The 19,510-nt window shown below is 65.2% G+C and overlaps 2 protein-coding genes across 2 annotated transcripts; one reads left to right on the forward strand and one right to left on the reverse strand.

Moving 5' to 3' along the window:
• The first annotated feature begins 419 nt into the window (after window positions 1-419).
• Window positions 420-10,972, forward strand: PKP3 (plakophilin 3). Its single transcript, XM_069856959.1, has 14 exons — window positions 420-490; window positions 4,200-4,383; window positions 5,439-5,515; window positions 5,697-6,424; window positions 6,831-6,954; window positions 7,106-7,310; window positions 7,544-7,718; window positions 7,983-8,100; window positions 8,267-8,434; window positions 8,765-8,950; window positions 9,212-9,365; window positions 9,804-9,996; window positions 10,432-10,519; window positions 10,849-10,972. Exons 1-14 carry the CDS (start codon window positions 452-454, stop codon window positions 10,882-10,884), a joined length of 2,475 nt encoding a protein of 824 aa, XP_069713060.1. The 5' UTR covers window positions 420-451; the 3' UTR covers window positions 10,885-10,972.
• Window positions 10,973-12,413: 1,441 nt separating this feature from the next.
• On the reverse strand, window positions 12,414-16,259 carry SIGIRR (single Ig and TIR domain containing). The gene is made up of 10 exons (XM_069856960.1): window positions 16,230-16,259; window positions 15,254-15,371; window positions 14,784-14,970; window positions 14,561-14,691; window positions 14,261-14,401; window positions 14,004-14,147; window positions 13,825-13,927; window positions 13,595-13,745; window positions 12,940-13,120; window positions 12,414-12,863 (listed from the first exon to the last, which is right to left on the reverse strand). Exons 2-10 carry the CDS (start codon window positions 15,258-15,260, stop codon window positions 12,664-12,666), a joined length of 1,245 nt encoding a protein of 414 aa, XP_069713061.1. The 5' UTR covers window positions 15,261-15,371; window positions 16,230-16,259; the 3' UTR covers window positions 12,414-12,663.
• Window positions 16,260-19,510: the final 3,251 nt, after the last annotated feature.

The raw sequence follows: 19,510 nt of genomic DNA on the forward strand, positions 1-19,510 counted from the left end.
GCCCCCAGCTCTGCCTCCCCTCCGCTCTCCTCTCGCAGCCCCAGGACCGTGGGGTGCGGGGCTCAAGGGGATGCGGTGGGAGGGATGAAGGGATGGGTTGGACCACGGCCACGGTGCTGGGACCAAAGGTGACCTTCGGGAGCATCGCGAAGAGGGCCGAGACGCGGCTCTGCTGTGTGAGACGGCACAACCGGGACCCCTGGGCACCCTGTTGGCATTTTGGCCACGCCGAGGCATTCGTGGAGCTTCCACCATCCCCAGGATCTCAAACTTGGCTGCGAGGCGTGCGGGTTTGGAGCGCACATGCAAAACAACGGCGAGGAGACTGGTTGGGTAAGCTGTCGGGGCGGGCCCGTGCCGTGGCCCCACGCCTGCCCCGCCGCAGTCGGCATCGCCCACCCCGTGCCGGGGCTCCGTGGAGCACCCAGGGGTGCACCCGCCAGCCGCGAGGATGCTGCAGGGCAACGGCGCTCCGGGGCCACCCAGCAAGGTACGTGGCGGCCGGTCTCGCACCCGTCGGCGTCGTCGTCCCCACATGGGTCCCCAGGGAAAGCCGGTGGCGCCCGCGGTGCCATCGTTCCTCAGGGTGCGAGGGGGCAGCGCGGGTGCCGGGTCCGGCAGCTGCCTGCTGGTGGCCACCGTTGGCCAAGAGGTTTTCTCTCCCCGCTCTCCTCGTGCCTCGGTTTCCCCAGCGCGGCTCTTGGCACATGTGCCGCGTCAGCCACTCCCTGCTCAAACGCCGATGGCACCGGCAGCCGCAGGCTTCCCTGGGGACCCGGTTTTGGGGACAGGCACCCGGTGGCGCTCGGGGGGTGGGAGAGGACAGAGTGCGCCCGCGAGCTGGGGGTCTTGCTGGGGACGTGGCTCTGTCACCCCATAGTGGGAGGGAGGTGGGTGCCCCCGGGCTGGGGGGTCAGCGGCTGCTTTAGGGACCCCCGGGCTGAGTTTATTTGACCCCATGTCATTGTCACCCTGCCCGTGGCCAGATCCCCTTAGGAATTCCCCAATTTTCCTACAGACTGGGGATTTTAGTGCCAATTTTCTGCTTTTCAAGCATCCCTGCTCCCATCCAACACTTTTCACTATTAACGAGCCAGTTCACGAGGCCAGTGTTGCTGTTTTCAGCTTCAAACCTGCTTCGACCCCTCCCCGAGGCTCCCCAGACCCCCCAGATCCATCCTTCAGCTGCAGGGCAGGGTCGTGCCTGGGGAAAGGGGCTTGGAAGGGAGGCAGAGCCTCGGAGAATGGGGATCGCAGTGGGTTGGGGTCTCCCAGGGCCGTCCCCAAGCCCCTCGAAGCTGGCACGGGGACAACGGGCGAGCATGGGCTTGTGTGGGGAGCGATCCGCCCTCTCCCAGGGGGAACCCGTGATTCATATGAGCTCGGAGGCTTGGGAGCGCCCCGCTGAGCTCTGCCAAACTCGGTGCACCCGCCAACGCTGCCTGGGCGGGTGGGGCCACAGGGGGAGAAGAGGGGGGACCCTTGGGTGCTGTACCTGGAAAGGGTCAGGTGGGACCCCTGGGCAAAGACTCTCAGAATGGTTTGGGTTGGGAGGGACCTCAAAGCCCATCCAGTTCCCCCTGGATCGCCGCAAGGCAGGGACACCTCCCACTGGATCAGGGGCTCCAAGCCCCATCCAACCTGGCCTTGAACCCCTCCAGGGATGGGGCAGCCACCCCTGCTCTGGGCAGCTTGAGATCTCATCTAAATTTTCTCCTTCCCAGTTTAAAGCCATTCCATCTCATCCTGTCACTCCAGGCCCTTGTAAAAAGCCCCTCCCCAGCTTTCCTGGAGCCTCTTTCCATACTGGAAGCTGCTCTAAGGTCTCCCCACAGCCTTCTCCAGGCTGAACAACCCCAGCTCTCAGCCTGTCCTCGGACAGGAGGTTCTCCAGCCCTTGGATCATCTCCGTGGCCTCCTCTAGACCAGCTCCAACAGTTCTGTGTCCTTCTTACGCTGAGGGCTCCAGAACTGGACTCGGGGCTCCAGGTGGGTCTCCCCGAGCGGAGCAGAGGGGCAGGATCCCCTCCCTCCCTGCTGCTCCCACGGCTCTGGATGCAGCCCAGGACACGGGGTTTCTCAGCTGGGAGCGCTCGTTGCCGGCTCACATTGAGCTTCTCCTCCTTTTGGGGCTGCTCCCAGTAAACAAGAAGGGCTCCCAGTAAACCCATGAAGTCCCCAGACACCCCCAGCGCTGGGTCCCACCCCTGCGTCACTCCCTGGGCGCGATGTGACGGTGACGTGGGGTTTGCACCAACCCGCTGGAGTTCGGGGAGGTTCATCACCATAGGGATCGTCACCCCAAAACGCGCGCCCGCCGCCCCGCCCCGGCGTTGGGCGCCGCTCCTGCTGACGGCAGCGCATTCCTCCGGGCTTGACGCCCTTTTCACCCTCCTGGAGAAGCCCCGATGCCATCCCGGTGCTGCCGTCACTGTCCGGGTTCGGCGCGGTGACGCCACGTGCTGTGCCGAGCCGAGCCCGCGTCGCCACGCTCGCTTCAAACCACCGAGGGCAGCGGTGGCTGCTGGGGCCGCTGCGCCCTGGCGATGGGCAGCGAGGCCCGTGCCCAGGACGGAGCAAACAGGGAGAGCAAACAGGGCTGAGACCGCGCGCAGCTCGGTGCAGGAGTGAGCGGCTCGCTCAGCGAGTCGGCACCGGGGCGAGCGAGGGGGTCAGCTCCGTGGGGATGCCGGGAGCTGTTCCTGAGCGCTCGGGGGACGCGATGCCCCCACGCCGGCCGTGCCGGGGTCGATCGGGGCGGCTCGTCGGGTGGGGCGAGACTAATTGGTACCTGTGGGGCGGCAGCGGGTGAGTCACCCCGCGTTCAGCCCTGCCGGCGCTCAGCCACCCCCTTCTTCTTTCCACGAGCAGCCTTGTTGTTTCTTAGTTCCCTGGCTGATTTGGAAAGCAAAGCAGGGGCAGCCTGCCCGCTAATTATCGCCAATTAGCCCCCGCTCCTGCCCTTTGGCACCTGGACCCCACACCCAAGGGGGCTGGGACTGGGGCTGCCTGGGCTCAGGGGTCCCCCAGGAGGAACCTGGGGTCTGGGGGGCTGCTCGGGGCTCAGCAGTGGGGCTGAGGAGCTTCCCAGGGAGTGGGGGTGTCCTGGGAGGCTTTGGGGGTCCAAAGCTTGCCAGGGGGGCAGGGCAGGGGTCCCCCCCGGTGGGGACATGTAGGGGTGTGGAGTTTGCCTTTGGGTCGATGTTGGGGGTCCAGGGCTTGCCAGGGGGACGATGTGGGGGTCCAGATCTCGCTGGTGGGGCCGAGCGGGGCTCCAGGGGTTGTCAGGGGGACAATATTGAGGGTCCAGGGTTTGCTAGAAGGAAAACGCTGGGGGCTGGGGTTGTGGGGGGGGGGGGGGTCCAGGGCTTGCAAGAGGGACAGAGCTGGGGGTCTGGGGCTCCCTGGTGGGGCTGAGCAGGGCTCGAGGGCTTGCCAGGGGGACAATGTCGGGGTCCAGGGCTTCCTAGAGGGACAATGTCGGGGGTCCAGGGCTTGCCAGAGGGACAATGTTGGGGTCCAGGACTTCCTAGAGGGACAATGTTGGGGGTCCAGGACTTCCTTGAGGGACAATGTCGGGGGTCCAGGGCTTCTTAGAGGGACAATGTCGGGGGTCCAGGACTTCCTCGAGGGACAATGTCGGGGGTCCAGAGCTTCTTAGAGGGACAATGTCGGGGTCCAGGACTTCCTAGAGGGACAATGTTGAGGCTCCAGGGCTTGCGTGAGGGACAATGTTGGAGGTCCAGGGCTTGCTGGAAGGACACTGTTGGGGTCCAGGGCTCGCTGTTGGGGTTGTGTGTGGGTGCCCAGGCTTGGCCAGAGGGGCATTGTTGGGGGTCCGGGGACCCGTGGGGCCAGGTGGGGGTCTGGGGTTCTCTCAAGCAGCCCAGGGCAGGTGGGGGTCTCGCTGGTGGGGCCACCCTTGAGCCTGGGGCTCAGCGTGTTGCCAACCCCCCGATACCTCCCTCGTGTCCTGGTCCCCGTGGGGCGCGCGGCGGGGCTGTCGGGGTGCCCTCCCCGTGGCGGGGCGCGGTGGCCGAGGCGTGGCGGCGGCGGCGGGGCGTGCTGGGAGCCTCCCTTCGGCTTCAGGGAAGCGGCGGCCGCGCTCACCTGCGCCGGCTGGCCTGGCTCTGCTCGCCTCGCCTCGCCTCGCCGCCATGCAGGACGCCGCTAACGCCTTCCTGCTGTCGGCCCTGCAGCCCGAGGCCGGCGTCTGCTCGCTGGCCTTGCCCTCGGACCAGCAGCTCGACGGCCGCGGCCGCGAGGCGGCCGAAGCCCAGCGGCTGCGCAGCGCCCGCGTCCAGGAGCAGGTTCGCCTCCGCATGATGCTCAGGGGGCAGGCGGCCGCCCGCCACGACGACCACGACGACGGCGGCTGCAGAGGTGGGAGAACCCCCCATGACCCCCGTGCCCCCCATGACCCCCGGCCCTGGGCTGGGGTGGCACCCACCCCGCTGAACCCCCCCGGCACCGTCCCCGAGCGCCCCGGGCTCGCTTCCCCTTCCCGGGGCTGTGCCTCAGTTTCCCCATGGTGGGTCTGCACACAGGGGTCCCGTACCCGGCTCTGGGCTGGGTGGGGGGTGGTTTTTCGTGCCCTGGCAGATCCCTTCCCGTCCCCCCCTCCCCGGTCTCTGAGCGGCGCCGCTGGCCGGGCTCCAAGCGCCTCCATTTAACGTCTGCGCGGCGGCCTCCGCCCTGCTGCCTCCCCCACGGCGCGGGCTGCACCCCGATCCCCGGCGCTGGGGACAGACCCCTCTGCGGCTGGCGGCTTCGTTCCTGTCACTGCTGGGGCTGATGGCATCGTCCCCATCGCCACCAGGGCTGGTGGCTTTGTCCCCGTCACCGCCAGGGCTGGTGTTGACGTCCCTGTCACCACCACAGCTGGTGGCTTCACCCCCTGTCACTACCGTGGCCGGTGGCTTTGTCCCCATCACCACCAGGGCTGGTGGCTTTGTCCCCATCCCTTCCACAGAGGGTGGCTTCATCCCCATTGCCACCAGGGCTGGTGGCTTCGTCCCCATCACCGCCAGGGCTGGTGGCTTTGTCCCCGTCCCCATCCGAGTAGCGAGGTGAGAGGCTGGTGTAGGGGAACCCAAGGCCCTGCCAGCTCCTGTCCCCGGGGTGATGGAGTGAGGACCATCTTTAGGGGGATGCCTGGGCTGCCGACTCAGCTCCGGTGCCGCCGTGTCCCCACCAGGGTGACAATTACTGTCCTCGCTCTCAGGGCACAGTGAAAGGTGGGAAGCCCTCTGCTCAGCACCACTGTCCCCTCTCCTGCTCCCCGTGCCCAGCAGGAAGGCAACATCATCGCCCTCCCCATCACCCCCGGTGCCCCCAGCCCTGCTGCGGCTGCTGCAGAAGCTCCCTGGGGTGGGTTTGGTCTCGGTCCCCAAGGTCAGCCTGGTGCTCACGTTGCCTCCTCCATCTCTGTCCCGCAGGCGGTCAGTACGGCGCGACCCTGCGCTCCTCCTTCAGCTCCCGCTCCCAGAGCAACGGCCTGGACCCCAAAGCCCCGGTACGTACTGGGGGTTGGATGTGCCGCGCCGGTGTCCGTCCCCGTGGCACCTGGGGACGGTGGCCAGGACCCAGCGCTGGCTGTAGCTTTGGCTGTGCCAAGGCTCTCGGCTCCGTCTCTCCCTCTCCCCGTGCTGGGGACAGAGGGCTGGGATCCCCTGACGTCCCGCTTTGCCCCGCAGCTCTATCAGCCGCTGCCCAAGAAGGATTTCAGCACGCTGAAGGGCAGCAGCTGGTCCTCGCGCTCGGCCGTCGACCTCACCCCGCACAAGCGGATGGCAACCATCAGCAACGGGGGGTTGCCGAAGGGCCGGGGCTACGGCGCCGGCTACGCCGCGTCGCAGGTAGCCAACACCTCGCCGCGGCCCAGCTCCTTCCACGAGCGCAACTACCGCCCGCGGCAGAACTTCGACACGCTCTCTCTGCGCTCGCTGCGTCTCGCCGACGGGCCGCTGGCCCCCGGAGCCGGCGCGGACGACCGCTACAGCGTCATCTCGGAGCAGCTGGACCCCATGGGGCACCGCGCCCTCTACAAGAGCCAAGGCAACGGCGGCTTCGCCCGCTCCTACACCTTCGAGAGGCAGATGAGCGCCGGCTCCACCGCCAAAGCCGCCCCGGAGTGGCTGGAGGGCGGCGAGGTGACCCAGAGCCGCACCATCCGGGCGCCCGCCATGCGCACGCTCCAGCGCTTCCAGAGCAACAACCGCTCGCGGCTCAGCACCGGCTCCTTCGGGAGCATCCAGGCGGCCTCGCAGATGGGCGTCGGGAGCTCCTACCTGGGGATGGCGGAGCACGGCTCCCGCGCGCCCTCGGTGCGCAGCCTGGCCGAGTCCAGCCACCGCCTGCAGGACCAGCGCGCCCTGGAGATGTACAACGGGCACAGCACGCTGCTCAGCCACCAGTCGGGGGGGTGAGTGCTGGGGGGCTGCTCCGCACGGGCTCAGTCCTTGTCCCCCCGTAGCCACTTGGTCAGTTGAGGGCAAACCCCTCCATCTGTGGCCCGGCCTTGCCTTGCTGCAAGGGGTGTGGGAGGAGAGGTGGGATGGTGGGCACGATTTAGCCCCATAGTGATGGACCACAGCACGGTTTGACCTCCAGGTGTGTCCTGCATGTGGCCTGAGCTCCTCTTATAGACACATCTGAGACACGAGGTGGGAAGATGCTTATTCAGCTGGGTCTGGAGTCCCGTCCCCCAAGAGCGTGGTGGGGTGGGCGATGGTTGATGGGTCTCCCCTGAGACACAGGGGGACGTAGAGATGGAGGATCCCTGTGGGAGGCTCTGCTCAGGCTCTTCCTCACCTGCCTGTGGCTTCCAGGTTTGACGACATCGACCTGCCCTCCGCAGTGAAATACCTGATAGCCAGTGACCCCAACCTGCAGGTCCTGGGGGCTGCCTACCTCCAGCACAAGTGCTACAGCGACAGCAACGCCAAGAAGCAGGTGAGCACCCAGGAGCCCGAGGAGAAGGGGCTGTTCCCAGCTCCTCTGCCGTGGTGGGGCACGCCAGGGAGGGCGGAGGAGCTGGAGGGAGCCTGGAGCTGAACGGGAACGCGGCCGGGCGTCTCAACCTGGCTGGACTGTCCCCTCCCAGGCCCGCAGCCTCCAGGCGATGCCCAAGCTGGTGAAGCTGTTCAACAGCCCCAACCAGGAGGTGCAGCGCCATGCCACGGGCGCCATGCGCAACCTCATCTACGACAACGCCGAGAACAAGCTGGCGCTGGTGGAGGAGAACGGCATCTACGAGCTCATGCGGACGCTGCGGGAGCCCGACGACGAGCTCCGCAAGAACGTCACAGGTTGGGGACAGGGGCAGGGGTGGGCAGGGGGATTCCTCCCCCGGTGAGGGCACACGGTCACCCCACCCCACGAGCAAAGCTGGGGTGGCACTCTATGGGGGTGACCTCTTTGCATCACTGTTATCCCTCTTGGCTGCTCCTGGCTGTGGGTGTGGGTAAGCCCCCCGAGGAGGTGGGTCGGGGTGGACGTGCTCTCCAGCCATCGCTGGGACTGAGGATCCTCCTCCGTGCAGGGATCCTGTGGAATCTCTCCTCCAGTGACAACCTGAAGGACCGCCTGGCCCGGGACACGCTGGAGCAGCTCACGGACCTGGTCCTGGTCCCCCTGTCTGGGCTGGGGGGCTCAGGTGTCATCCAGCAGAACCCCTCGGAGGCAGAGATCTTCTACAATTCCACAGGCTTCCTCAGGTACCTGCTCTGGACCAGCTCCAACCCTCTCAAAGCAGTTTGGGTGGAGGAGGAGACACCGTCTGTGCTGCGTACATAGGCAGCAAGGTCACCAGGGCTCGTTTTGAAGGTCCCCATCCCTTGCAGCACTTGAGCGTCAGCGCAAGGCTGTTAGCCCCATGGGAGAGGTGTCAGCTGCTCTCCCCGTAGTGGGGACAGGTGGCAGGAATGGGATGGCCGTGGGGTGCCCCTTCTGGCCGTGATGGACCCGCGTTCCCCGTGCAGGAATCTCAGCTCCGCCAGCCAGCAGACGCGGCAGAAGATGCGCGAGTGCCACGGGCTGGTGGATGCCATGATCCACTATGTGAACAGCTCCCTGGAGGTGGGCAAGTCCGAGGACAAGGTGAGCCGTGGACGTCGGGAGGTTTGGGTGCTGCCCCCTCCCTCCTGGCAGCACATCCGGATGCCCCGGTGAAGAAACCAGCCTGGCTCCTTCTGACACGCCAGCTGGAGATGCCCTGGTGAGCAGCACAAGGGCTGATGTTCTCCGGCCCCGTCTCTTCCCCCAGAGTGTGGAGAACGCCGTCTGCGTCCTGCGCAACCTCTCCTACCGCCTGTATGATGAGATGCCCCCGTCCTCCCTCCAGCGCCTGGAAGGCCACAGGAGGAACAACAGCAGCACGGTGACCGGGGAGCTGGTGGGCTGCTTCAGCCCCCAGAGCAAGAAAGCGCGAGAGGTGAGTGGTGGGAGGTGGTGGGAGACGCTGTGTCACCCGGGGTGGGGTCGGTGTGGGGAAGCTGGTGACACCGGCGTGGAGGTGGATGCTGATGGATGGGTGAGACGCGTGGGTGAGCTCAGCAGAGGGTGAATAAGGAGTGTGGGGTGAATCAGGGTGCTGAAGCCCAGCTTTTCCATGCCATGGGACACGACGCAGCCGGGGAGACCTGCTGGGCCACCGCCAGCACGGAGCTGCCCAGCGGTTGAGGGATATGGGGAGAAAGGGACACCGGGAACGAGGGATGCTGCAGGGGGGACAAGTCTAACGGTGCTGTCCCCATCCCCACAGCACTACCTGAACGCAGACATTGTCACCTTCACGGAGGTCTCCAAGGACCCCAAGGGCATGGAGTGGCTCTGGAACCCACAGATCGTGGGCATCTACAACCGGCTGCTGCAGCGCTGCGAGCTCAACAAGCACACGACGGAGGCGGCCTCGGGCGCCCTGCAGAACATCACTGCCGGGGACCGCAGGGTGAGGGCACGGCCCCTGCCGCTCATCCCACCTTGCCTGGTTGTCCCCAGCACCTGGCCAGCTGCAGGCCAGGGAGGGGACACATCTCCCCGTGGGTTGGCATCAGCCTTTCCTGGGTGGAGGATGTGGCCATCGTGGTACTGGGCTTGGGGCACCCTGTCCTGGCCCTGCTGAGCAAGAGGAGGAGGGAGGGGTGGGAGGATGATGAGGCAGCTGGTGGGGCCCTGGCAGGAGTCTCCAAGCGGGTGTTTGCCTTGGCAGTGGGCGGGCGTGCTGAGCCGCCTGGCCCTGGAGCAGGAGCGCATCCTGAACCCCGTGCTGGACCGCGTCCGCACCGCCGACCACCACCAGCTGCGCTCGCTGACCGGGCTCATCCGCAACCTGTCCCGCCACGCCCGCAACAAGGATGAGATGTGTGAGTGCCAGGGAGGGACGGGCAGGGACAGGGCCATGGGGAGCAGTGCGATGGACGCTCTCCACCCTTTTCCTCCTTGGTGCGGCCACCAGTTGCCTCCGACTGTATCTCAGCACCTTCCCACCTGCTGCCCCCCTGCTCACGGCTGAGCGTGCGGTGAACAGTCCATCCCCAGTAAATAAACACTTCCAACACCTTCTGCTCTGCTCCAGCCCCACCTTAGCTTTGTCCTTGGCCCCAAACTGCTCTCCTGAGTGCCAAGGAGTCTCAGTAGAGACTCTAGAGAGCAAAGGGCTTGAAGAAGTCCCTGGTGCCCTGCAGGTTCTTGGCTGGACCCTCTGTCCCCTTAATGCCCCTGGGAGGCTGCAAGGTTCATCCCCAGGCTGCCGCGTGTCCGCTGGGTCTGGCCACCAGCCCTGATGCGATTCCTTTCTCCAGCGACCAAGGTGGTCAGCCACCTGATCGAGAAGCTGCCGGGGAGTGTTGGGGACAAGGTACCGCCCGTCGATGTTATCGTGAACATCATCGCGGTGCTCAACAACCTGGTGGTGGAGAGCCCCATGGCCGCCCGCGACATCGTCTACTTTGATGGCCTCAGGAAGCTCTTCTTCATCAAGAAGAGGAGGGACAGGTGAGAGCTCCCTGTCCACTCTGACATCCTGGCTTGGGCTGGGGATCCAGTCCTGCTCTCCCCTTCCTCCCCTAGTCTGGCGAGGTGGAAGAGGCTCATAACCAGTCTCGCTTCCCACGGCTTGGTGCTGGGAGCCCCCACACAAGCTCAGAGTGGCCTTGTGGCCACCTTCCAACCCTTTGTCACCTCCCTGGGACAACCTACACGGCGTTGCCATCGCTGCAGCCCCCTTCTTCCCATCTGGGTGCCTCTTATTGTTCTTGCCAGAAGCGTTGGCCCGTTGTGGTTGGCTCCAGTCTTTAGTGTTCTGCCTCTTCCTACCAGTGTTAGGTCCTCAGGCCCTCCGGGCCCTTCTGGGGTGGGATCCTTGGGGTGATGGGCACCATCCCATGCCAAGCAGTACCCAAAGCTCACTGCATCTTGTCCCTGTCCCAGCCCGGACAACGAGAAATCCTCCAGGGCAGCCGCCAGCCTCCTGGGCAACATGTGGCAGTACACCAAGCTCCACCGGGACTTCAAGATGGTACGTGGGGCGCTCCGGGGCTTCCTCCAGCCAGCAGGACCCTGGGGGGCATCCGGAGGGGGATCCCAAGGGAGTCAGGGCTGGGGGCTTCATCCCACACCACCCAAACGCTTCCAGGCATGCAACAGGCTGCGACTCCACAATTTCCTCTCCGGAAAGGGATGGGGACGTCCCCAGAGCATCGTCCCTCGGGTGGGGACAGTGGCCCTGGCAGTGCTGACGCAGAGAGGGGTTGTGTTTGTGCTCCCTGGGGTGGGAACGGGGGTGTCCTCAGGTGGGACAGTGCCGGCGTCCCCGCCGTGTGACGGTGGCCTCGTGTCTCCCCGCAGAAGGGGTACCGCAAGGAGGATTTCCTCGGCCTGTGAGGACAATGCTGGGAGCCGGACTGCGCAGCCCCGTCAATCCCTGCCAGGACACTCCTCGCTGCCAGCCGTGCCCTGCGGAGGCTGCTCCGTAGCGTAGACCCCGCCGCGCCCCTCACGCCTTCGCCGTATCCTCCTTCCCCGGGTTGGGGACACTTGTCCTCCTCCTGCCGCAGCCTTAAACCCAGCTACAGCTTCTGGCTCTGCCGCAGGGACCCCCGTGAGCTGGAACCAGCCCGGTGGCACCCAAGGGTGCTCAGCCCCCGGGGACCCTGCCCTGCCCCTGGGGAACAGGCTGTGAACTCAGCTCATCCCACGGCTCAGCAGAGGGGCAGGAGCTGCAGGGCTTCGGGAACGCTCCTGCAATGCAGTCCTGGTGGGGAGGGAGCTTCTGGGGTGCCCGTGCCAGCTCCCCAAACCACGGCGCGCGGGCGTGGGGAGGGTGCTGCACCACGGGATGCACCACGGGTTGCACGTGCTCTGCCCTGGCTGGGCAGGGATGGGGCTTTGCGTAGCTCAGGGGCTTTGCGGGACACCTGAGGTGGCTTCCCAAGGCTTCACGGGGCTGGCACCGCGGCTGTGAGGAGCTGGGAAGCTGCGTGGGTGACGCGGTGCTGAGCTCCCCCTGTGCCGGGGCTGTGGTCGAGGCTGCTCATGCCTTTGTTTCAAGAAGCTCTGGGTGTCAGGGTCACCTCGTCCCCCCTCTCACACCCCGTGGGGACCATCCCGGTGTGCTCGGGGCTGGGTCAGGCTGGTGCTGTGCAAGCAGGATGCGGGCAGGGCCAGCGTTGGCGTCTCCCCGCGGGGTGGGTGATGCCCTCGGTGCCCGGCGGGGCTGGCGCAGGTGGCACAGCGGGGACAAAGCGGGTGGGCTGCGGGATGGCTTCGCTCTGCCGGAGGGGTTGGGGCTTGGGGGGGGAGTCCCTGCGCTTGCGGGGCACAGCGCCCCGACTGGGAAACGAGGTAGAGTAGGTGCGGGGTTGGGAGGGCAGGGGGGACCGGGCAGCGGAGCCAGGAGGAGCCACATCTCCGTCTGGTGTGACCCTCTCGGCGTGCTGGCACCTGGCACGCTCCGGGCTGGGGTGTCACGTGCGTTTGTCCCCCCAGTCTCCGTGTATAAACTCCGCGAGCCCCGCATATCCTGAAATAAAGGCCGTGAACGATGTCCGCTTGCCCGTGCGCTCAGGGGAAGGAAAGCGTCTCGTGGGACGGGTGTGTGGGTGAGGTCACCGCCCCACTCGCCGCGTCCAGGTGTGGTCAGCGCGGTGAGGATGCTGGCTCGGGGATGGGATGCTGGCATGGGGACAGGTTGCTACGCAGGGTCAGGATGTGGTTCAGCGATGGGACACAGCACGGTGCTGCCCCCTCCACTGCCCGTGGTAGGGGGAGACCCTCCATCGGCACCTGCAGATGGACGAGACCCGCTCGGAGCAGCAGCATTTTATTGCCACGGGGTGTGCGTGGGAGAGGGGGAGCTGCAGCTGCTCCCTTTGGGCATTTCCCAGCTCCTGAGAGTAGGACAGGGCCACGCTGCTTCTCAGAGGGCATCACCCATCCCAACACTCGTCCATCATGCAGGAACAATATCCCTGGCACCCATGGTGAGGAGGGGGACCCGGCACCCAAGCGGGCCCAGGCACTGCAGGCAGGGGTGTCCCCTGGTGATGGTTTTCCACCACGGAGTGTGCTGCCAGAAGGAGCCGGCTCCCGTCTTTCCCACCGAGACCTTGGCTTTGGTGCCATCCCAAAGCTCGGGCTCCTCTGGCTGAGGTCGGGGGCCACTCAGATGTCATCCTCGGTCACCAGGCAGTAGAAGTCTGTGCGGGCGCTGTAGTTGCGTGACCCCAGGTCTGAGATGTCGAGCTCGGACCTCTGTCCGTCCCTCAGCTGCGTGTCCTCCGCCACACCGGCAGCCGGAGCCACGGGAGCGCGGGGGTCACCGAGGCGGGGAGGTGGGGGGCTTCTGAAAGCCCCTCGGAGACCTGGGAGGAGCAGGGAGTTGGGGTTTAGATGGTGGGGAAGGGGAAAACTCATCCCACCCACCACGGGGGCACAAACCTGTGCCGAGGTCCCCGTCCGGGTGGAGGTCTTCGCTGGTGTCCAGGTAGCTGCTGTGCAGGATCAGCATGGGGTCCTTGTCCTCCTGGAGCTGGGTCTGCGGGTCCCCCACGGTCCCCTGGAAGGACACCTTGCGGGGCAGAGCCAGGCACAGCTCCTTCCAGAAGTCTGACGAAGGGGTCTGCATGGGACCAAGAGAACATGAGCCGCCTTGGGACACCACGAAGCCGAGCCCGGCTGTGTACGGGGCCAGGGAAGGCTTTGTAGGGCTGGGCTCACTCTTCCCAGCACTGGGAGCTCAGCCAAGGCGAGGGCTGCGCTCCAGGCACGGCAGCGCCCATGGAGGAACCGGCCCGACCTGCTGGAACGCTCCCAGCCTGGCCCTGCGATGGCCACAGCGGCCACGGGCAAAGCTTCGCGCCGAGGCTGGGGGCACCCGGAGCGGCACGGGGCTCCGGATGGCGCAGGTTTGGGGAGCGACACCCGGCTCTGGGGCTGCTTCTGCGGGGCTGTTTGCAGTTGTCTCGAAAAGGCAGGTGCCCCGACCTGCTGGTTTGGAGCAGTGGAGCCCAGGGAGCCGCCCTGGAGCATCGCCTGGAGGTGCTGGGGAGGGGAGTTGGGGTGCTGGTGGGGCAGGATCCTGCTCGGCGCTCACCATGGAGCCAGATCGCCACACCAGCAAGGTGACCGAGCTCCGGTGCTGCTTCAGCAGGCTGATGGCGGGGTGGGAGATCTCCCGGTACTGGCTCTCAAAGACGATGAAGATGGGTTTCTTGGAAAGCTCCAGCAGCCTCCAAAGCCCTTCCCTGTGAGATGGGAGCATGGGAGGAAGGTGAAGGCCGTGCCGACTCCTCTCCCGGCGCAGCAGGCGGGCGCTGCTCCTACCTGAAGCTGCTGTTGCACCAGTCTTGCTCCAGGTACGCGATGGAGAGGACCACGATGAGACGCCGGCACCGGCTCACGTTCATGATCAGGTCGGCCGAGGGCTCTGCAGGCAGAGGGGTTTCAAGCCTCCGGGTGCCGGTGTTGCCCCTCTGCCCAACTCCAGGTGGGTCGGTGCCTACCTGCGTTGGGCAGGATGGTTTGCTCGTCCAGGAAGAGCTTGTAGCCGTAGCGGTTCTCCAGCTGCGGCTTCACGATGAAGTGGACGAACTTGCGGTCATCGGGGGCGGCGGCGTGCGAGACGTACGCGTCGTACAGCTTCCCATCTGGGGAGAGCCATGGGGACAGGGCGGCGTGACGATGAGCTCTGCGCCTCGGGGAGCCCCCGGCCCCGGGGAGGCTTTCCCCTCCACCCCCGAGCCCCTCTCTGGTGTCTCACCGTTGATCTCCAGCTCGCCGTAGCGGTTCCGGTACCAGAGCATCGCGCTCAGGCGGCAGCGGACGTAGAGCCCGGCCAGGAGCACCAGGAGCGCCAGGACCACGAGGGCTGCCAGCACCGCAGGCACGTGCCCCACCGCCTCTGCAAGGGCAGGGAAGGGCAGGTGAGCGTGGCTGGTGGCCCGTGGCCAGGGTTTTCCAGGTTTGCACAGCGTTATGCTGCCCTGGGCGAGGCAGTGAGGATCCCCATGGAGCAGGACCTGGTGGAGTTGTCCCTTCCGTGTCCCCGGTGTGTCCCTACCCACTCTCCGCAGGGTGAAGGTGGCCGTGGCGTTGCTGACCCAGCAAGCAAAGACCCCGAAGTCGGCGTCGTGCGTGAGGTTGAGCTGCAGGACGCTGGCGAGGAGCTGCTCCGAGGCATTAGGGGCAAACCTGGAGGGAGACGGGGCCGGCGTGGGTTGGGGCGTGTGGCGACCCACCCCTGCAGACAGACAGACGGACGGACCCCCGCGTGGGCTCCTTACCAGGTGGTGTCCTGGCTGCTCTCGCTGCCCAGCCGCTGCCCGTCCTTGGTCCAGGTGGGGACGGGCTCGCAGGGCTCGGGGCTCGCCCAGCGCACGGTGCAGTTCAGAGCCACCCAGCTCCCCAGCGCCAGCTCCAGCGTCTCGTTGGCAGCCGGGACGAGGATTTCAGGGGACGCGCTGCAAAGGGCTGGGGGCACAGCGGGAAGGGGGTTTGGGTGGGAAAGCTGGTCCAGCTCCCAGCTGGATGAGCGACTGCCGTAGCCCTCCTGGCTCCCCCAAACAAGCTGTGCCGTGGGGGGCTGGCAGCGAGCAATGCTTGCGGCTGTTTTGCAGCGGGCTGAGCTGGTTTAGGGGGCTGGGATGGACCCCAACCCACCCCACGAGGCAAAGCGAGCAGGACCCTGGCCATCCCCGTGAGCGAGGGTCCTTCCCAGCTGGAAAGAGGTGAAAGGTTTGGGTTTGCCACCTACCTGCCATGGCGCGCTCAGGCAACGCGCAGGGGAGCTGCTGGCATCACCGCGGGCCCGCACGGCACAGAGTCTTCCGGGGGACAAAGTCCTCCTGCCGCTGCCACAGGGCGGGCAGGACCTGGAACGGGTCAGAAACGGCTCCGTGAGCGCCGGCTGCCCCGGGCTGGGCTGGCACAGGGATCGGGGGCAGTGGGTGCCGCTCTGGGGTAAAGTCACAGCCACGTCCCTGCCAGGGCTTGGTGGCCACCGTGCCACCTGCCCTCCCCACGCGGTGCCGGCGGCGCAGCCTCGTTTTCCCAACCGTGAATTTACAGGTGGGAGGTGATTAATGACCAACCGGGGGCTGCAGGTCGCTCAAAGCGCAGCGTTGGCTCGAACCAGGGGCCGGTGAGGGGACAGGAGCTGTGGTCACGGCTCAGCTGCGGGGCGGGCAGCAGCTCCCCGTGGCACTGGGGCGCTGGGGCCCCAGCGGGACAACCTTCACGCTACCACCACCCTGTCCCGGCCGCTTCCAGCCTGACGTGCCCATTGGAATTGCTAATTAAACAGCGGGGCGGTTTATTTATAGCAACACGGGCTCCCTTATCTCACGAGCCTGGAGTGTTCGGCCAAGGCGAGCGGGCACAGGGCTGCTCCGTGTGCGGCTCCGACCGCAGGGAGCGCAGGGACCAGGGGGGAATCAGCCCCCAGCTGGAATTGTGTGTTGGCAGCAGCGAATCATAGAATCTCTTGGTTGGAAAAGACCTTTGAGATCAGAGCCCAGCCATCCCTGTCCCCCACCGAACCATCCCCAGGCACCTCGTCTGCTCAGCTTTTGAACCCTCCTGGAATGGGGACCCCACCACTGCCCTGGGCAGCCTCTGCGGGGCTTCATCACTAAGGAAATCTTTCCTACTACCCAATCCAACCCTCCCCTGGCACAACCTGAGGCTATTTACTCTTGTCCCGTCGCTTGGGAGCAGAGCCCAGCACCCACCTCACCACAACCTCCTTCCAGGAGCTGCAGAGCGATGAGGTCTCCCCTCAGCCTCCTCTTCTCCAGGACGAGCAGCCCCAGGTCCCTCCGCTGCTCCTCATAACCTGGCACCCCTGCAACAGCCCCACAGGGAGAGGGGGATGAGGGGGATAAACCAGAGTGTTCACGGGGAGCTGGGCTGCGGGGCTGGCGTGGGAATAATAAGGAAGTCCTGTTGCCGGCGTTTCTGCAGGCAGCGCGACTGTAAACATCCAGAGGGACTGCTGGGGCCAGGAGGGATAAAAATCTCTCTCGGCTGCCTCTTTGGCCCAGAGTTTCATTGCTTTCAGTTGCAAACTGGTTTGGGGTGACAGCGGGGCTGGGGAGGCTGGGCTCGTCCCTGGAGAACCCGCATCCCTGATGGTGAAATGGGAAGGGGGAAGGGTCTGTGCTGCTCTGCCGTGACCAGGGGTGGAGGCACCAGGGATGGAGACACCAAGGATGGAGGCACCAGGGATGGAGGCACCAGGGATGGAGACGCGTTGCTTCCCCGGTGCCAGGCGTGGGGGAAACCGAGGATCAAGGTACGTGAGGGATGCTTACGATGTGGTCAGCCTGAGCAGCTGGAGAGATTCATACCCAGACTTTCTGCACGGCCAGGGCTGGGAGAGTGAGGGCTGGGGATGGTAGAGTAAGGGATGGGGATGCCCAGCCCACCCAACACGGGAATGGTGTGGGAGATGCTGCTCTGGGCCGGTGTGGGGCTTTCTCTGCCCTGCTCCAGCCCTGCTCGCTCCCACCCGGAAGGTTCACTCATAAATAATTTCACCCTGATGGTTGGAAATAAGGAAGCCCCGAGAGGACACAGAGTGGCCAGGGATCTCGGGGAGTCCCCGGACGCCTCCTCTGCCCCATGGAGACGCGCAGCCAGCTCTGGGGCACCAAAGGGCAGCGGGTGCTGGGGAGGAGCTGGGGTTAAGGGGCAGCGGTGCCGTTGTTCCCTACCCGTGGGGCTGGGGACACCCCAGGAGGGGTGTGGATGGCGCGCGGCGGTGCCCATGGTTGGGTTGTGGGTTCCTCGCTGCAGCCCGGCCACGGGGAACGCGAGGCGGGCAGGGAAGCGTGGGCTGCGTAGCCCAAGGGAGCGAGGAGGAGAACAGAGAGGGCCTCCTGACCCCATCCGAGACAGCAGCGACGCGGAAAGGGAAGCGGAGCTGCTTTTACCTTCGGAGCTTCCCTGGTGCCCCGGCCGCAGGTTTCCTGCCAGCCGCCTCCCTCCGGCGCCGCTCGAGCCAACCGGACCTGCCCGAGTGGTGCTCAGCTTGTGTCTCGTTTTCCTTTTTTATTAATAATTAATTTAACCCCGTTGGCGGCTCGGCCCCTGCCTGTGCCAGGCTCAGCCGTCGCCCCAATCGCCGCGCGCCAGGCCTGCGGAGGGTTGGGCGTCCCTCCCTCCCCTGCTCCACCTCCATCTGCACCTGAACCTGCGCCGGAAAAGAATAAATAACTCTGGGAGGGGAAAGGGAAAAAAAAGAGAGAGGAAAAAAAGGGCAAGGTCCTGCCCCTGGGTCAGAGCAATCCCAGCACAAACCCAGGCTGGGGGGGAATAGACAGGGAGCAGCCCTGGGGAGAAGGGCTTGGGGTGCTCAGGTGGAGACGATGAACAGGAGCTCCCAGCCCAGAAACCAACCAAGTCCTGGGCTGCACCCAGAGCCGTGGGAGCAGCAGGGAGGGAGGGATCCTGCCCCTCTGCTCCGCTCGGGGAGACCCACCTGGAACCCCGAGTCCAGTTCTGGATCCTCAGCACAGGGAGGACACGGAGCTGCTGGAGCGAGTGCAGAGGAGGCCACGGAGATGATCCGAGGGCTGGAGAACCTCCAGGCTCAGAGAGCTGGGTTTGTTTATCCTGGAGAAGAGAGGGCTGTGGGGAGACCTTAGAGCAGCTCCCAGTATGGAAAGGGGCTCCAGGAAAGCTGGGGAGCAGCTCTGGATCAGGGAGTGCAGGGAGAGGACAAGAAGAACGGTTTTGAGCTGATGGCCAATTCTTGATGCATTTAACAGCTTGTTAGTAATTAACCTTAAGCTGCTCAGCGCTGCCAGGTGATGCGTCCTGAGGCCATCGATACTGATATGAAACCAGGGTCCTGGAAGCGAGAATATTGCTGCGGAATGAGGTGCCACCTGGTTGCGGAGCTTTAATCACCATCGCTGCTCCTCTCCGAGGAGGCACAGCGGGCGCTGGCTTTTTGCTCTTAGCCTGGGGCTCTTCTGACCCTTCAAGCGAGCTGAGAGCTCCGTGGCCTCTCCCGGCACACGCAGCGCTCACGGCACTTTGTACAGCGAGAACCGGCTTCGTTACAGAGGAATCAAGAACCGTGCAGGCTTCTGTAGGGCAGAACGGCTCTCGCCGCAGCAGGGCATGGGCTGACCTGGCTTTTAATTACAGAACCAGACAAATCAGCCCTGATGAAGTGCTCATTCCTGACCTGTGATGCTCGTATTTTCTTCTCGAGCTCTTTCTGAGCTCACGGGAGCTCTTTCTGAGCTACTGTGGCTGTTACACGTGCACACGCTCGTGTTCGTGCTGTGGCACCCTGGTAACTCCACGTTTCATTGAGGTTTTCCCCGCAGTCACCCCCAAAGCCGAAGGGCGCCTCTCGTTGTTCTGTAGAGGAGGGGATGAAAGGGAGGAGCTCGAGCTTAAGCTAACAAATGGGTTAAAAGTTTCCAGTTCTTGCAAAGGAAAAAATCTGCAGCGCCGAAAGGCTCCAGGGGATTTGCCTTGGAGTTTACAAGGACTTAAGAAAGCTGGAAACTGAGCTGCTCTCACCTGTCCTGAGTTACCCAGCTCAGTAACTGAAACGAGGAGAAACAAAGGGAAAAGCTGCTTCCTCGTACATTTGCAGCCGTGTCTCAGCGAGACACGCTGCACACAACCCCCCTCCGCCTGTGGGTGCAGGGAAACGGGGCTGGCAGGGAAGAGAGGGAGGAATACGCGGCTGGCAGGGCTCGGCTTTGGCTGGCAGGTCGTGTTGTGGAGCTAGAGGTCACCCTTGCCAGCCCCGTCTCTCAGGGTTTCGGTGTAGCCCAGGGTTTTTGTTAACCCAGCATGTTTAACGAGCGACATTCCCACTGTGAGTGGCCAAGGGGCCAACTTCCAGGGTCTCTGAGCCAGCACGCGCCCCCAGCCCTTCTCCAGACTGCGCACGGATGCTTCAGCTCTGGCCTTTTTCATTGTCATCATCCACATTAAGGCAGAGAAGGGTTTCTTGGGGCGACGTGGGTGGCAAAGGAGAGAGGTG

This window comes from Phaenicophaeus curvirostris, chromosome 5 (assembly GCF_032191515.1).
Source record: "Phaenicophaeus curvirostris isolate KB17595 chromosome 5, BPBGC_Pcur_1.0, whole genome shotgun sequence".
Lineage (NCBI taxonomy): Eukaryota > Metazoa > Chordata > Aves > Cuculiformes > Cuculidae > Phaenicophaeus > Phaenicophaeus curvirostris.

What these genes read in the sequence shown, in the direction of transcription:
- SIGIRR (XM_069856960.1), bottom strand. An exon ending in CTTCACCCTGCGGAGAGTGG is followed by an intron (nt 14,402 to 14,560) that starts GTAGGGACACAC and finishes CTGCCCTTGCAG; the next exon opens with AGGCGGTGGGGCACGTGCCT. An exon ending in CGGCGAGCTGGAGATCAACG is followed by an intron (nt 14,148 to 14,260) that starts GTGAGACACCAG and finishes GGCTCTCCCCAG; the next exon opens with ATGGGAAGCTGTACGACGCG.
- PKP3 (XM_069856959.1), top strand. Translation starts at nt 452, where the DNA reads ATGCTGCAGGGCAACGGCGCTCCGGGGCCACCCAGCAAG. An exon ending in AATTCCACAGGCTTCCTCAG is followed by an intron (nt 7,719 to 7,982) that starts GTACCTGCTCTG and finishes TTCCCCGTGCAG; the next exon opens with GAATCTCAGCTCCGCCAGCC. An exon ending in TGGGCAAGTCCGAGGACAAG is followed by an intron (nt 8,101 to 8,266) that starts GTGAGCCGTGGA and finishes CTCTTCCCCCAG; the next exon opens with AGTGTGGAGAACGCCGTCTG.